This window comes from Anser brachyrhynchus (assembly GCF_964034855.1).
Source record: "Anser brachyrhynchus genome assembly, chromosome: 1".
NCBI lineage: Eukaryota > Metazoa > Chordata > Aves > Anseriformes > Anatidae > Anser > Anser brachyrhynchus.
In genome coordinates, this window is record NC_137694.1 from 143,764,003 (window position 1) to 143,781,070 (window position 17,068).

The 17,068-nt window shown below is 44.3% G+C and overlaps 1 protein-coding gene across 1 annotated transcript in view; it reads right to left on the minus strand.

Moving 5' to 3' along the window:
- Positions 1 to 13,927, minus strand: part of RFX8 (regulatory factor X8) — a 30,948-nt gene extending 17,021 nt beyond the window's left edge. The window contains exons 1-8 of the mRNA XM_080601806.1: positions 13,596 to 13,927; positions 10,610 to 10,733; positions 7,867 to 7,928; positions 6,293 to 6,379; positions 3,082 to 3,147; positions 1,554 to 1,617; positions 537 to 671; positions 374 to 451 (exon numbers count right to left, since the gene is read on the minus strand). Coding sequence (XP_080457932.1) covers positions 374 to 451; positions 537 to 671; positions 1,554 to 1,617; positions 3,082 to 3,147; positions 6,293 to 6,379; positions 7,867 to 7,928; positions 10,610 to 10,733; positions 13,596 to 13,837 — 858 coding nt within the window. The 5' untranslated portion in view covers positions 13,838 to 13,927. The remainder of the gene's footprint in view (positions 1 to 373; positions 452 to 536; positions 672 to 1,553; positions 1,618 to 3,081; positions 3,148 to 6,292; positions 6,380 to 7,866; positions 7,929 to 10,609; positions 10,734 to 13,595) is intronic.
- Positions 13,928 to 17,068: the final 3,141 nt, after the last annotated feature.

The window sequence follows — 17,068 nt, forward strand, 5'->3', positions numbered from 1 at the left end:
AGTGAAATGACACACGTTAGCACAGAAGCAAAAGAATAGTCCTGGAGCCAGGCTGGCTTTAGGCAGGGAGCATCCTGGGGCAGCATGCTGAACCTGGCAAGGCAGCATGAGAAAGAGGAGAGAAACGAAGCGTAGCACGGATACGTGGATACAATGAGAAATATGTGTCTATAGCCTTTTGTTTTGTGCCCACAACATCAAATAGTTAGAGCAGGTCCTTAAGAATTCCAGAATAATTTGACTGAATACTCCTGTTGTTTATAAATGTTCATCTACCTTAGATAAAACCATCAGCTAAATGAGCTACAAAGAAACAATTTCATTTTTATAGATGTTTGCTGACACCTCGAGTGTTATTGAAGCAAAAGCATACCTTGTCAAGCTCCTCCATTCTCACAACCTGTAAAAGGACTTGGCAGTAGTTATTGTACTCATTTGCAAGCAGTACAACCTGGAGAAGGTGAACAAAAAGAGTGTGCAAAAAGATCACACAGACAATGAGCTAATTTGCTTGATTACTGAATACTTAAACGTACCATTTCATAGGGGTATTTCTTCGCTAACTCTTGCTCCCAAGGATAGACTGTCCTGAATTCAGGCAAAAGGTATTCATATCTGTCTTCTTCAGTCTTCAAATAAGTGACCAGTGGAAAATAGTGCAAAACCTGGCCCTCAATGCATCAGAATTTATTTTAAACAATTAAAAAGAATCACAATTATCCTGCCACTCCTGTTAAAGGTACTTTCTTGAAGTTGTATAACATTATTTTTAATAAGATGTATTGCTTCACATAAATGCTTGTGGTTTTTTTTTTGTTTGTTTGTTTGTTTGTTTTTTTAGAAAGTATGGGTGGGTGAAAGAAATAGGAAGGTTGACTAAATGTTCAAATTCCAAATAGTTCATGAATTTCTTTCCAAAGCAAGTGAATATTTAATACTATACATATCTTACACACATATATTTTCTATAGCACTCATTTCACAGTAGAAACCTCCTAAATAAGGCTAAAGTTAGTTGGCTTTGCTCTAGGGGTGGCAGCATGGTTTTTATCAGCTGTCGTTACATGCACTTCAGTGCACTCATTACTGTATTTGAGTGCTCTGCAAAAATAAGAAAGACATCCAGTCTCTCATTTTCCTCACTTTGGTCCCCATAATTCTGCTGCTCATGCTCTGCAGGCTGACTTCCAACAACCCCAGTGTCACGCCAATTCATTACCCCACACATATTTGAGAACTGCCAGGGGTTAGCCTAGCATCAGCCCCTTTTGGTGAGCAGGGATGCTGTTCCTTTCTCTTAATCACAGTATTTTAAAGACCCCTTGTGCCAGTAAACTCACAGTGATTGAAAGGACACTGTCTCAGCAGCATGAGGGGCTGTAACAGTGGGTTTCAGAAAAGGAAGGCCGTGCATTTAGTGAGGTTACACAAACAAAAATTATTTCAGGGATTATGATGGGTTAATTGTATTTCATTAGAACATGTTATATAGCAGTTCTAACTAAATAGACAGAAAACCATTTTATTCTAAGTCTAATTTATCTAAAACTCACTGTTCCTATTTCTTGGCCATTGCTCTTGTAACCAGCTGCATCTGCCGAACTGCAGGCATCTCCACTGTGGTGAAATATACAACATGAAACCCTTTTAAAAAGCACACCAATTTATTATGCATTTAGCTAGAAAATGATCTCCAAGTGGATAGAGAGCACTAGGCTGAAGTAGACAGCAGTGGGTTTGTGAAACAAAAAACCCTCTCTTTCCTGTCATTCAGCAGTCCCAGGATTTTCTAATGAGTCTGAAGATTAATTTCTTCATTTTAAGATAAAACTGAGCTATTCGTTCCACAGACAGCAAGGTATTAGCCATTTAACAGAGCAATATCTTCCAATTTCCTGTACATAATACATGATTTTGTAGTTGTATTTGCAGTTCATTTGGAATAATAATAAAAATTACAGACATGCAAACAATGAAGCATAATCATTGGTGTGCTTTGATTGCACAATGGCCCCATTTTCTGCTCCTTTTATCAGTTTAGATGGCAGTTTTTTTCCGACTGTCCCCCATGTACTTTGCAAGTCTTCCGTGGTGCTCCACATCATCAGCACTCCCATGGCCCTGCAAAGGCCTGGCAACTGGCTTTTGGCTGAAAAACCCAGGCTGGGGGAGCAGTGGGCTGCTTTCCTGCTTTATCATCCCCTCCCTCCCTCTCCCCATGCCTGCTTTGCCGAGGCTGGTCCTGCAGGAGAGAGCAGCAACGCTGCTAGGAAAAGGGACGAGCTGCGAGAACTGGATTCCCCCAGCTACCCCTATCTGCTGACACCTGCTCGCAGCCCCTGAAGACATTTTGAGCACCAGGGCCCTCGTGGCAGTCTTTTGGCAGACACCTCTTTTGAGGGGTGGCAGTCGGGGCTTTGCGGGAAGCGTGCTGCCCTCGGTGACTGCCAGCACCCAGGCCCTCTGACAGGACACTGCGTGCTGCTGACCGCGGGCTGCTGTGAGGCCTGATAAACCGGGGCACCGCTGTATGTCCTGAAGGGACAGAAGACAGAAATGCCAGCTTATCTATGTGGGAACTCTAGGCACTGAATGTGCCCCCTCATGTTCTGCCGTCCACGGACTGACCCTTGCCATCTGAAAAGCTACCTTGCCCTCTGCCTCCGCCCGCCAAAGGCCAGGCAGGACATCAATATTGCATGTGTTCGGTCCCCACAAACGGAAGAATGGTTAAATGTGTATGTTTCGTAGTACTTCCACCAAATGGCTTGTCCTTGCAGGTTGCTAAAGCCCGTGGAACAAAATTAACGAGCGTTTTCCAGTTCCTGCTCTCCCCGAGCAGGCGGCCCGCTCTACCTTCTGCCGCTGCTGCTATGGCAACACATCTCAGCGCCGCTCTCCCTCGGCGGGCTGCCCGGCTCCCTTCTCCCCCTGTGTGGGGAGGATGGCGGGCGGTAGCCTTCTCCCTCCTGCACCCCACAGACCCCTTGGGAGCCCCATCTGCCAGCTCCCGTCCCGCCCTTGCTAGCTAAGGCGAGCACGGCCGTGCTCCTGCTGCTAGCAGAGGGGCTTCGGACTCACCCGGTGCCCGTCGGGGTGCTCAGCTGCCACGCAGAAGCGGCCGTCATCTCCCCTGGAGAGCGGTGCCTGGGCAGAGACAGGGCACACAGCACGGGAGGTGGGTGAAGGGAGAGGGCAATAGGATACAGCGAAGCCACGGGGGTTCAACCATGTCTCCCCGTGGGGCTGAGATGGTGCTGGGAAGGGGGAACTAGAGCTGAAGAGGGAAATGCGGAGGTTGGGATGACAGGAAGACTGGCAGGAGAGCAGGAGAGCAGGAAGGAATAAGGAAAAAAGAAAGGAAGGAGTATGGTGAACGTGACTGTTGGATTACTCTGAGATTAGAAAGGATAGTTTCCTAGAGTCACATCCGATTTTTTTTATACAATTACAAGTTTGCTTCACTAGAAAGTCAGAGGCCTAAGCCTTCCCTATTACTAGATCATAAAGTAACTCTCATGAAACTAAAGTTCACTGGCATTCATATGCCATTGCCATACTCCAAGCCTCCTTGATCTGCCACAGCAGCTGCCATTTTAGGGAGACCTCATTCTCAAAGTTCCCTAGTGCAACGTAAGTTGTTAAATTCCTATAATGCATTTGGAGACCCCTTTGGTTACAGCTTTGCTTGTTTACACTACTTCCACATCATCATCAGAGTTACAGTATACATATCTTCAAAAAACCTCAAGATTTCAAAGAAGAGCAGCTCACAGGTGCTTTGTAGGAGTATCCTCTTCACTCCTCCTGTGAGCTTGTTCCAGCCCAGCAACATGACACATCCAAGGCCCTGCTGACTATCAAAAGGCAAATGCCTCTTTGTAGTCAAAGGCAAGCTATTTTAATCTTAAGGCCGTTTCTGTGACACCAACAAGCAAAGCTCCCAACCTGCCAGACCCTTCACAGGCCCAGGTCCTTACTACCAGCAACATGGCAAGTGACAATCTCAATAGGGTCAAGAAACACTGTTTTCAGCACAGTTCAGAAACCAGCTCTTTCTTCAACAGCCTGGAGCTTGGGTGGATGTGTGGGTCTCTCAGCTGGGCTTTCGGCTCCACCTTCCCCTCAGGTAGATGCTACAGGAGAAGCACCTGCATGTGGGCCTTGATTCAGGCATGGGAGGAGACAGCAGTCATTGGGGACATGTTCACTATTCAAAGAAACACCCCCATCTCTGCCAGGGGGGGATGGCGACAAGCCAGTAAGGTCTATCCCACTTGTTGGGTCTGGTCCGCAAACCAGAATTTGGGCTGCACTGCAGTGGCATATTCAAAATCTTCTTCACTATTACCTGGAAATTTCCATACCAAAACACTCTTACAGATTGAAGCTTTATGGGTTAAATATCCCCAGCTGTAACTAGAAGTTTACTCCTGCAAGAAGAAAATTTGTCCTTGCAGGTATATGTTATTATTTTCACTTCTCTATTTAAATATTTATATATATATATATATTTTGGTGGTGGTGTTTTTACCAACCTTATTGGATCACATAAAATTAATTCATTTCTAAAAGTACTGAACCCTATAAAGAAGACAGTAAAAATGAGGTATTTTCTTATGCATTCCTGCTTATTTGCAGAAACCTGATGGAAATAAACCGACTTAGATGGCCAAGACCGCTGCTTATTTTGTATGTGGCCTATTTTATTTGGGGGTACGGGGGGTGGATTAGTGATGCTCATGCCTCTCCAGCTGCATTTTATTTGTTGTTGTTGACTTTTATTGTTGTTGTTGTTTTGTTTGATTGTTTGTTTTTACTGATTTTTCTCTATTTTCTTCTGCTGTCCTTTAATAGACACTAAGAAGTAGTAGTGGCACCCGCCTGCCCAGTGGCTGCTGGTGCTCACGCTGGCTCTGGACAGGGGCACCGGCTGTATTTAGAGTGGAAGCTGCTCTAATTACAGCTGTCTGGCTTCACACAACAGCTGAAATGAAGGAAGCATCAGACAAAATACTTTCATAGTTAAGAGACTTACAACTCTCAAGAGAATTGCAACTAGCAAGATTATTTTTGTCTGAATAAAATTTATTTTATTTTTAATATTGAGTGCATTGATAGATAGGGATGTCGCTTCAGCAAGGTTCTCATTTGAAATGAGCCTGGAGTTGCCTATGAATAATTTCTTTGGACTCACAATAACTGATTGCCACTTGATCATGTACAGAACCTGATCCCTTGCCCTGCCCTTTCTTTATCCTTGCTCTGTTGTCATTCTATGGACTGCTGCAACATGGCTCCACTATAAAGCCAGCAAAGACAGGCAGCAAACCCGCAGGTATAATTTTTCCATTCTCTTGCAGAATGTGTATTCAATTAAGTAACTATACTATAAAATACCACAGACAGTGAAACAGCTTTCATAATAGCCGGAATATCTGGGTGCTTAATAGCCTCTCTTGTATCCCTAGAACACTCATGCTATGCACGGCTACTATAACCCCATTTAAAAGAATGGAAATCGAAGTACAGAATCCATTCATACACACATCTCCTCTTTTTATTTTCTCTCCAGCAGAAATGCAAGTCTGTAGCTTGTTTATCTCGACCATGACCTTCCTCGCCCTGCCTACAACTGGGATGTGATCAAGTCTACAGTTAGCTTGCCTCAGTATCCTACATTCATCAATTATTTCTAGATTTTTCATTTTTGCAACCAATTTCCACTCCTGCCTTATACATTTTCTCATTGCTGTTCCCTTACAAGAGGTGATTTTAAAATCTGAAATTTTAAAACAAAACGAGGGAAGTATTTTCAAAGTAATATGCCTCATTTTTTCAAGTAGCAAAATCCAGATAACATGATTGCATGTAGGGCTCTTCAAAATAGTGCAGTCATTTATACCTTAATACACTATCTCTTCACCCTACTGTTTACCAAGGAGGTTGCTACAATGTCAAGAAGCAATTGTCAGTACATTTATTTGAGCTCCCATTTAGAGTCTCTATGTATAATGCTCCTTTAGTTTTGTCAAGTGTTCCTGCTTTTAAGACCTACATGTCTAAAATATCCAATTTGAGGAAATCCAATAAGCCAGGACACGTTTTCAAGATGGATTTTCCTTAGAAGGGACATTACTTACTGGAACAGCACTTCTATAGTGTGTATAAGAGAAAGAAAAAATAATAATACTGTTGACAATGTTCAGCAGATGGTTTACAGAGTTCTAAATGCAGACGATATATAGACTGTCAGGTGATATTTTATGATTAAAACATTAAGAAAACAAACCTGAGATATTTTTTTTCAGACAGAAGAAAGCAATACCGTGCATAAAAGGAAGAGTTCTTCTTGATAGCTATTCCATCATAATGATACCTAGAAGATAAAAAAAAACTGATGAACTGACAAGCGTGCGATTTTCAAGATAGTCAGCAAAGAATTCATATTCCTCCACTGAAAGCACATTTAAGCAAGAAAAGAGCAAGTAAAAAAGGTACATTTATTTTTTAAATTCTGCATTTTTAAAATTCTGTTGAAAATTTATTTCCCTGATGCAAGATGTTTGCACAAACGTTTCTAGAATGACTTTAAAAGCTCTTTTTAACTTTTTTTTTTTTTAACCTTCTTTTAAATGAACAACCATAAGCCAGCACACATGATGCAACAGGTTTGCATGGGCCAATTAGAGAAGCTGGGGTCCAGAGTCTCAGCTGATAGTTTTGATGTCCCACCTGAAGCCGAAGGCTTGCGTGCAGCTGCATCGCAGCGGTTTACACCAGCTTAGGGACTGGGTGGCCCATTGGTGGAACCTAAAAGCAAGAAATCTCCAAGACCTGCTATGGCTTTATGCCCATCCTGGTGAGCAGTGGGAGCCAGGTACCACCAGTGGGTTCTGCAGGAACCTTTTCAGACAGCATCACCGCCCGGTGCAGGGTGGCCAGGGAGGTGTCTGGCCCCCAGCAGCCACCAGATGGTGACCTTCTGCCGGTGGGAGGCCCAGGGCCACCGCGCACCAGGCGAAGCCCGGGAGCATCTGTGGCGAGGCACTCCCAAAACGCTGGGTCTCACCGGATCGAGCTGATAGCAAGCCCAGACTAGTGGAGAAAAATCACAGATCAAGTAAGGGCATGTCACTCGCAAAGCCAGTGCGTTACAGCTACTCCAAAGGCTTGTGAAATTACTGCTTCTCAGTGCCCTTAAAACATCGCCTTTTCCAGTCTGGATGTTCAGAGTGTGATTATATATTTGGACAGTGAATCGATGGAAGTGTATCGATCTCAGTCCTCCTGCCTGTGCTCTAGAGGAAGATAGGGAAGGGAGATGGAGGAGGAGATCAGATCTGAGCTGATCTGATTTATTTGGTTTTAAACTGTGTACAGCAGTTCTTTTGACCACCAGTACCCACAGGATCACAGCACAGATACGTGCAAAGGTGAGCGCTCTGTGCCTGCAAGCACATACACCACTCTGCTGCCTGCTCCACATCTCCCAGCCCCAAGCATCCCGGACACCGTGTCCCAGGGGCATTGAGGAAGGCTGTGAGGTCCAGCAGCTGCCTCACACGAGCCCAGCTGTTAGAGCAAGGACAACTCTGAGCACCGATTTTTTAAGAGCTAGTCTGATCTGGAATTCATATGCTAGTGGAGCTGCTCTGATGTGGTGGATTTTGTGGAATTAACTCTATCTTAATGTATGTGGTGACATCACGAATCTCTCTGGATCTGTTTTTGCAATTTGGGATGGCCTTGAAATCAAATATTCAGCTGCTGTATTAGTGCTGGAGCTGAAAATTCAGCCATTAAAAATATATATTAGAACAGTTACACATAACATTTTTTAAACAAAGGAAGCTAAACCAATACCTGGCACTGCCTCTTGTGCCCAGCCTTCTTGTCCCCAGACCCGGGAAAACTAACCGAATAAGCTAAAAAGCAAAGAGAAAATTACAGTTACTTGGCAAAATCATTCTAAAGCACAAAAGTGTATCTACTACATTTTTTTCTCCTTAATCATTTCTTTTGCTTTCCATTACTTGCAGGCTAATACCTGTCCTTACATACCTCTCAAATGGTAACTGCTGAACTGAACTCAATCAGGCTTTTGCGGATCGAAATCTAAGTAATTTAAGGGATTACCTCCCTCGGGTAGGAATTTTTTTTTTTAGACTAGCTTGTTTTGCCTCGCTCGCACTGAAGCACACCCAGTGCACACACCGGGAGACCACCCACAGGCGGGTGGGTGCAGCAACCGGGGGAACTCGATCTGCAAGAGCACGTCTGGCTGGGGGCCTGTGAAAGTGCCGTGACTCTCCAGTCCTTGGCCAGCCCTGCGAACCTTGCTCATCCCAGCAGGGTTTACTCACGCAGCCCACTCACTCGTGCAAGGAGCATTTGCAGGCTGGGGTCTGACTTATCTGGTTTTGAGAGGCTGCACCACCAAGCTGCAGAGCGACCTTTTGACCACCCCCGTGGTAAATGTGAGCTGAGGTCACACAGCATCTGCCAAGGTTAAGCCCTACAGAATAATAAGATACTGTCAGGGCAATAACCCACTTCACCATGATTATTCTGCATGAGCTATCCTGTGAAGACAGAGTGTAGCCAGGGGTGGCTGGAGCTAACATCCCCTATACAGCGGGAAGAGTGTGCAATGCTGGTGTTGAGCAAGAGGAGCCTCCACTCAGCAGCACAACGTTTGGGCTTTTTGCAAAGCACACTGTTGGCCTGGAGGCCCACTCAAGGACAGATTTCCCCAACAGACACCCACCTGCAGCTTCAGTGTTAGCAGTGCTCTTCTGCAGACACGGATATATTTGGGCAGAGTGATCAGGCAGATTGAACTAGTGCTGTCTTAAATGACCACAGTTTGATTCACGCGGGGCTCGATTGCTCAAATCCTCACAGTCACGTAGTGTGGTCAGGTTACTACAGGTTGGTGAATTATTAATAGCTCAGCCCACTAGCTAGCCTCTGGTAACTGGTTACATGTGCACCTTCGGCTGAAACCCGCGTAGCTGCAGTTCCTGCCCTCCTCAGTCTCTCGCTGCACGGCCCTACATCTCGCTATAGCACGACACACCATTTCAAGACATTGGGGAGCTGCCCCCCAGCTTGCTCACTTGCACTGCAGGGAGTTGGGTAGGCCAAGGCTGAGAGCAAACAGTTGTGAGCACCGACCTATGGCAGCTATGGCTCATCAGCTAAGCCCTTCTGCGTGACCAGACTCATGCTTCACCCTTGCCTGTCCCAACTGAAAAGTGCATTAGCCTAAACCACAAGAAGGCTTAGCTTACTGGTGGTAAGTCAATCACGCTGGCGCACCTGAAAGTGCACAGACAGGATGGGATTCGTCTCATCTGTTGGGCTACAAGGTAGAGATGTGTAAGCTCGTCACTGCAGACTCCATAGTCAATGAAAAAAAACAGGCAGTTCCAAGGTGCAATTCACCTGGGCTGACTCATTTAGGGTGAGAGGAATCATATGTAACTATTTATTTCTCTCCATTGACTACTAAGAGATGGTGATGGGTTGCACGGCAAACATCTCCACCAAAACGGACAGATTCTACCATGGGTTTGGCTGATGGGTGGTGATCCATTAAGCTGTGCTAAGTCAATCATGCTGGATCATCCACTCAAATCTTAAGTAAGAGTGACTTAACTTTTACCCAGTAGAAAAAAAAAATAATATATATATATATGTATATTCAATGAATTGAGATAAATGATTCCTAAAATGAGGTTATCCACACACACAAAATTGATTTCAGCTGATTCCAAAATTGATTGCTACCTCCTTTACTTGTATTATTTTCATTCTCTTCTAAAACAATGTTTAGTAGCTCTTACTATGGGCACTAATGGGAGAATATTAGCAGTAAAAATAACAAACTCTGAACAAAAATTCTGAGCAGCAAACAATCACAATCCATTCTGTTTTCCTTAATTGGCTAAATAAAGTTGAATAGCTGTAAGTGTTTGCTGCAATTGGGGTTTCTAAGTGGTGATTGCCCCGTGGGTTGTATCAGTTTCCACTTATTAGGAGAGTATAACTGTTTAAAGGAGATTGGGTTTTGCATCTGCATTTGGTTTGCTTGGATGATTCTGTAAAGACCTTTGTGTGTGTGTTTGGAGCAAAATCTCCCTAAGTATAATTAAAAACTAAAGCATAACAAACAAAGGGGTCTTTTAAGGACAGAAGAATCAGCTCCTCAGGACTAGTTTATTAACCTTGCACAGTTTACTCTGGTAAAGCCTTCTAGAATATATTGGGAGAGCTTACCAGAAATATATTAGCAAAGACACAAGCATAGCTGTAATTCCTAGCTCAACACAAATCTCTGTGCAACTGCCACAGAAAATAAAAGAATGATGCAATTCTCCAAATAAACCAAAGAGGTATGAAGGGCCATATAGAAGCTTTCAAATACAACCTTTTCCAAGCTCTTAGGCTGAATTATCCTCTTACAGCAAAATAGAGTACATCTGCACCCTTCTCTATTATTTAATCTTTCTTGGTACACAATGAGTATATTTGATACAAACTTATCCAATTTTCTGTTTGGGTATCTCAGCTTCTTATCTTATATATCCTGTCTACTCTGTACCTTTCCAAAGGTGGCTGAATTTACTTGATCCTTGGCATCTGGGCTGCAGTTTTCTATATACATTTCATATAGTAGCCAACGGGGTACAGTGCATCCTTCACACAAATAGAAATTGTCAGCTATCCTTTAAAACAAACAAACAAAAAATAATCAGTTTATGTCAGAATTAGAAAACAGAATTTTTAAAGTGAAATTTTAATAGCTAATCAGGTTTAGAGTGAACTCCATAGTAGTTACTCCTATTTTATAGGAGCATAAATTCAAAGTAAGAACTACTTACTACATTTATGCTAATCTGTATTCTGGAAAAGAAAAAAAAAAAAAAAAAGATACATCTTCTCAGATGTATATATTCTAAGTTTGCTTTTAACTTTTTAAGTTCTACTTTAAATGTTTTTTTTTTTCCCCAAAAATGTAAGAGCAGTCATGTGAGACTCTGTTAAGAAATTAACTGGATCTCATGGTTTTTAATAAAGAAATACAATGTAGTGGTACCAATCTAACATTAAAACCAATATGCAAGACATTAACATCTCTCTAATAGGACACAATTTTTATCTCCTTATTACAAAGGTCTCTGCTGTACCAAAGACAATAATATGAGCTTTTTTTTCTTCTGAAATGTCCAGGATGATGTTTTGGGATAGAGAGTGCACAAATGATGAAGGACCAAATTCTTTTCTCATACAACCTCACTGATTCTAGCACAAGTTTAGCAAAAGAACAGATTTTAAATTTACATTTATTGTGTATTAGGACCGACAGTGCCTAAACTGTTTTCTGTGTTTAAACACTTAACATTTGGTGAAATCCCTTGCTCATCCTACCTGTCAGAGCAGTCATAGTCAAGTCAACGCAACTATTTGCGTGAGTGAGATAAAGAAGATGTGAACTTAGTTGCTTCTGAGACTAAGTTATTACTTTCACCAGAATAAAGACCTTTAATTATGAGATAGTGGCAATGGTTTCGATGTCAGACGATAATAGCTTCCCGCAGTACAAATACAGAAGCAAAGCTGGAGCAGAGAAGCAGAGAGGGGATTAATTTTCAAAGCACGACACGCCAGTCGTATAACAGTGTTTTCTCACCGTGACTCCACTTCCGTTATGGCTGACAATTTACGCATATTTAATTGTTTTATCAGATGAACGCTGGTGCAGCGCAGTGCCAGTTGCTCACTGTGTCTTTACCGACGATCGGGTTGGCTCAGAGCATGGACTTCTCCCAGTCGCCCGGCGAGATAAGCAGTTCAGGCTTTAATTTGGTGTTCCCCACAGCATTAACAGCCCGATTTCAGGCTACGCAGTGTTTGTCTTTCTCTATTAGCTTTATGGGTGGTAGATAATGGACGAGGCCTTCAGTGAGCGGGCTTGCTAGAACAGAGGCCTCTCGATGCCGGGGAGCAGGGACATGATCACCGTGCAGCCCGCCAATGGGGCATTTCCCTCCGTGGGGCCAAATGGTGAACGAAACTTATTCCAGGTAAGAGTCCTGACCGAGCACTGCCTCCCAGCAGACAGAAATACTTGTTTCGTCTAGGACATCCATCTCAAAACCCTTCATAATTGAGCAGTCCCAGAGGAGATTAAACCTAAGTCCAAATTCATCCTTAATATAACACTGCAAGAGTCACTGGATGTGCAGCAGAAATTAACTCATGCTTCAGTTACTGATTTCTGCCAATAGGTTTGCTTAAGCACTTAACCATTTACTGACAAAATATTGGGGAATTTTGTTTCATGAATTTTTCGTCTATTAAACTGTGAGCCTTTTTGAAACAACAAACAAAACACATTCTTAGCGTTAATACATAATACAAAGGCACTGCGTATCAGAAAAAAAAATGTATACAGAAAAGAGCACTGTGCTTGTCTTCTTACCCACTAGCCCCAAGGTTCTCAAAACCTGGGTGTCTGTGGCATGCATCAAAACAGAACTGGTAAGAAAATCAGCAAGAGCAAAAGGGAAGGGAGTGGTAAGGCAGGACAATGGAGGGTTAAAGAAACACCTGGGGGAAAAACCTCCTCCATTTATCCACTGCTTTCTATCCACATTTTCCATGGGGATCATTACGTGTTCAGTTCTCCAGGTTTTCTGGGGTCTGCCACCTGCTATACGTGCAGCTTTGGTAGCCGGGCCATCGCATGGGGTTGCAAGTCAGCTGTTAAACCACTTCTCCAGCAAAGCGTGTTCTGCTATTTTCAGTGCACCAACGACAAAACAGGGCTAAACATTTTTAAATTTCAAAACCTGGAAAGGTGATTCAGGTTGATTTAAAAAAAAAAAAAACAACTTATCTTTTAAAGGGTTATTTATGATTCAGTTTTATGCAATGTGGCTGTGGCATGCCCTTGTGGGATGCCCCTTGTAGGGGTGCGTCTACCACAGCGAACGGGCAGAATGACCCTGATGTTCAGATTTTGCTGAGCGAGGGGGGATAGAAAGGCTGAGGATGAGGTGCTGTCAAGTTCAGGTTCTCTTACAGGTGTTGCCGTTGCTTCACACACGGTTTCAATACTATTCGTTACCTGGATTCAGCCGTGTGTGGGGAAGGAAGGGCGGGAACCCCTTTTTTCTCTTTCGCTGCCCCACGGCTGATGGCACTTTTCGCAAAACTCGAGAAAAACCAAGGTGACAACCTTACTCCTCTACGGAAAGCCTCTCGCTGTGTCGGGGTGCAGCCGTTGCCCCCGCCCCAGGGATCACACCGCAGGGCACAGCGGTGGCTCCGCATCGCCCTGCCGAGGATGCTCACGCCAAGGGGCGGCAAGGGCGGAAAGGCCGGGACAAGTGACCCTATTCCCCCGCATCAAGCCACCTCCAGGCGGACCGTGGCAGGACACAGGCTCTCAGGGCGAGTTCCCTGCCGTCGGGGCACCTTTGGCCTTACAAAACCTCGGCGGGCGTTATCGCCGGCCCCCCTCCGTCCCAGCGCTCCCCGGCCCCATCGCTGCCCTCCCCACGGCCCGGGCAGGGGGCACGCACCAGCGGGTGATGGAGAGGTGCAGGAGGGAGGTGGGGCTGCCCTCGGACATCCCGGCCGAGCCGTGCCGGGCCGTGCCGGGCTGTGCAGAGCCGTGCCGGGCTGTGCAGAGCCGTGCCGGGCCGTGCCGGGCCGTTCGGTACCGGCCGGCGGTGGCCGCGCGCCGCGGGGGCCTTCCAAGCGCGGGGCGGCGGCGCCCCGGTACCGGGCGGGGGGCGCCGGGGGCGGGCGGGGAGAAAGGCATCGTCCCGGGAGGGGGGCGGCGGGACCCCGGGCTGCGGGGGGTGTTTCCCTTTCCCTTTCCCTTTCCCTTTCCCTTTCCCTTTCCCTTTCCCTTTCCCTTTCCCTTTCCCTTTCCCTTTCCCTTTCCCTTTCCCTTTCCCTTTCCCTTTCCCCCTCTCTTCCCTTTTCTTTCTTTTGTCTTTTGTCTTTTCTTTTTCCTCTTTTGTTTTCTTTTACATTTTTTCTTTTTTCTTTTTTACTTTCTCCTTTTATCCTTTTATCCTTTTTCATTTTTTTCCTTCCTTCCTTCCTTCCTTCCTTCCTTCCTTCCTTCCTTCCTTCCTTCCTTCCTTCCTTCCTTCCTTCCTTCCTTCCTTCCTTCCTTCCTTCCTTCCTTCCTTCCTTCCTTCCTTCCTTCCTTCCTTCCTTCCTTCCTTCCTTCCTTCCTTCCTTCCTTCTTCTCTTCTCTTTTCTTATGTTTCCTCTTTTTATTTATCTTTTTTTTTTCTCTCTCTTTTTATTTTACGTGCCCACCAACAACAGAACAATACCCACCACCTTACCACAGTCAACAACGGGGCACCAGGTATCATCTCTCTAGAGCAGGGGCTCGCCGTGGCCTCACTCCCACACCCAGGTTACACCAGGACGCAAACCCAGGTTTGTGCTGGGGTTGCTCGGTGTGACCTCCAGCCTGGGTGCAAACGCTGCCACAGAGCAGCCAGTCCTGGCACTGAGTCATGCGTGGCCATGTAGGGATTTTATAGGAATTACAGGTAGGAAAATGTGTTGTATGTAAGCCAGGAGGTACAAGCATGCTGGAGAGAGGTATAAATGAACAATTACACTGCAGCGCATTTGAATAACACAAGCACTGCTTTAATAGGTTTTGCACGCATTTAAAACATTATTTTCAGAGTTTTACACAAGGCTGATCCCATCATTGTTTAATTTCTCTTTGATATAGATAGATGAAAAGGCTGTCTGCTCTACTGAAACCCTGTAAGCACTTTTCCTTTGCAAGCATCCATTATGCAAAATGAGCTTTACTACCATGTGGCTGACAAAAATAAATTATGTATGGCTGGAGCATCTAAAAGCTTCCTCAGTGGATGGAGTTGTGTTACATCAGAGTTTAGCTTCTCAGAAACTCCCGTGGCTGCCTCATGTTAATTAGCTGCTGAAGCCTAGGTATGACACAGACAGGTTTGCTTGCTTTGTTATGACAAGACAACCAAAGCAAACACACTGGTAGACAGCTATATTAAAAGTGGAGGGGGACGGGGAACCAGAAAAAGCAAATTTACAGTGGAAGGCTGCTGGTTGTCTGGTCCCTCTATGTAGCTCGCATTGAAGGAGCAGTGCACACAGATGTCATGTATAATACATGTTGGTTTTAATCTGTAAAGCTTTGCACTGTGCTGAGAACCCCATGGGAAGATGCTGCTCGCTCATCAGGCCCCGAACCAAAGCCTTGGAAGCTCTGCCTGCACACACTACGGGTATGCACGCTGCAGCCAGGACAATCTGTCATCAACAAACCCGCGCCATCACCTATTGTGGGAGCTTTGCTCACTTCTTGGTTGTTGAGTCTGTATCTGCAGCGCACTTTGGTGGCTGGTGAGCGCAGTGCTGCCGCTGCGAGATGTCTCCCTGCTGATTCAGGTGCGCCACTCCACGCTGCCCTGACTTCCAGGCTACGTGCCTGAGGAAGATGCTCTCATCTCCAGCTGCCAACAGCTGACTTGGTTGCATTTCTGCCTCAGTCCCAGCCGTGTTTCTCAAGGTCCGCAGCCAACAACTGACTTTCTGCGCCCACCCAAAACTCCACAGCATTTGTGATGCTCCATAGGCCCCAAGATGCCTTAACAGCTGAAACATTTACAGCTTATCTAAACCCAAAAAATGATAAACAGAAACTTTCCATGGCGACAGACTGAAAGCAAGGGCAGCCACACAGATCATAAAATCCCTGGACTACATCTATTACTCAGAACTAAGTTTTGAGGAGACAAAGCAAATGCTGCACAAAGAAATTGTCCAATTACTGCCCATGGCTTAAGATGTACAAAGAAGTAGGTCACGGATTTTTCCCTGCCCAATTTCCAGATCACATTAACGAGATAAATGGACATGTCCTGTTCAGATCTCTACACTCCATCATTATTTGATTGAAGTATTTCCAGTTTTTCAGAAAATGTCTCTTTAGCCTTTCAATTAAATCTAATACTTTTCAGAGGAGAAAAAAAAAAAAACAACAACTTGATTTTGAATACCAAGCTGCTAGTAAAATTTGTTTGAAAACCTGAAATCTCTTTCTTCAGTTTAATCCAGTCAGATAGGACTGGGTGGATGTACACTAGGTCAAACTGTGGCAAGCCTTTATTCTTGCATAAGCTGAAAGCTGCACGGCTGTTTATTGCTGTCATGGATGTCCTTCTTGTGTAAAATGAAAGAGAAATTAATGAATGTGCACTTTGACTGAATAAAATTTTGACCTAAAATTAAGACCGTGGTTGGATTGAATAAAAGGCATGCTAAAGAAGCTCCTTTCCTCTGACCTTCACCTGTAACTAGGATATATTTGAATCAAACCTTGAGGTAAATCAGAAATCTCCAAAATGTTGTGATGTGTGTCATTAGCACAATGTTGCCTCCGCAGATTACTCCCCTCCCTTGCCTCCCGTATTCAGGAAGGGATTTGGATACCTTTTCAGTTATTCTTTGCTGTAGAGATATATGGCACATAGAAGAGCTGTTGTTGGAGACAGCTGTTTTGTAAAGGAACACCAAAATGCTAAAATCTCTCAAATACTTAAAATATTTTTAAAAAGCACTTTATAAGATTTTTAAGCACTTAAGCTAAAGTATGTATAAAACATGGTCATAAAAGAAAGTAAATCCACTATTGCTTCCACCATTACCAACAGCAATGGAAATATGTAACTATAATGAATTGTATGTTCCCTTACAGCTGAAAAGTTCATTATGGGATTTATTTCATTCATTCATCTCTAGAAAGAAATTGTCAACTGAAGTTGAACATTAAAACAAAACCAAATTCCTCCACACCACCCACAAAATCAAGGCCCTGGAGCAATATTCTATTAAATTCTTGATATGAAAACCTAAAACAATTTAGTCAGTGTTGGAGTATGAGTCTTGGTGGGAAAAGGTAAATATTGTGCTTCGAGAAATCAATCACTATTTTTTTTTTTTTTGTTTTGTATCTCTATTAGGTGACCCACCAGGG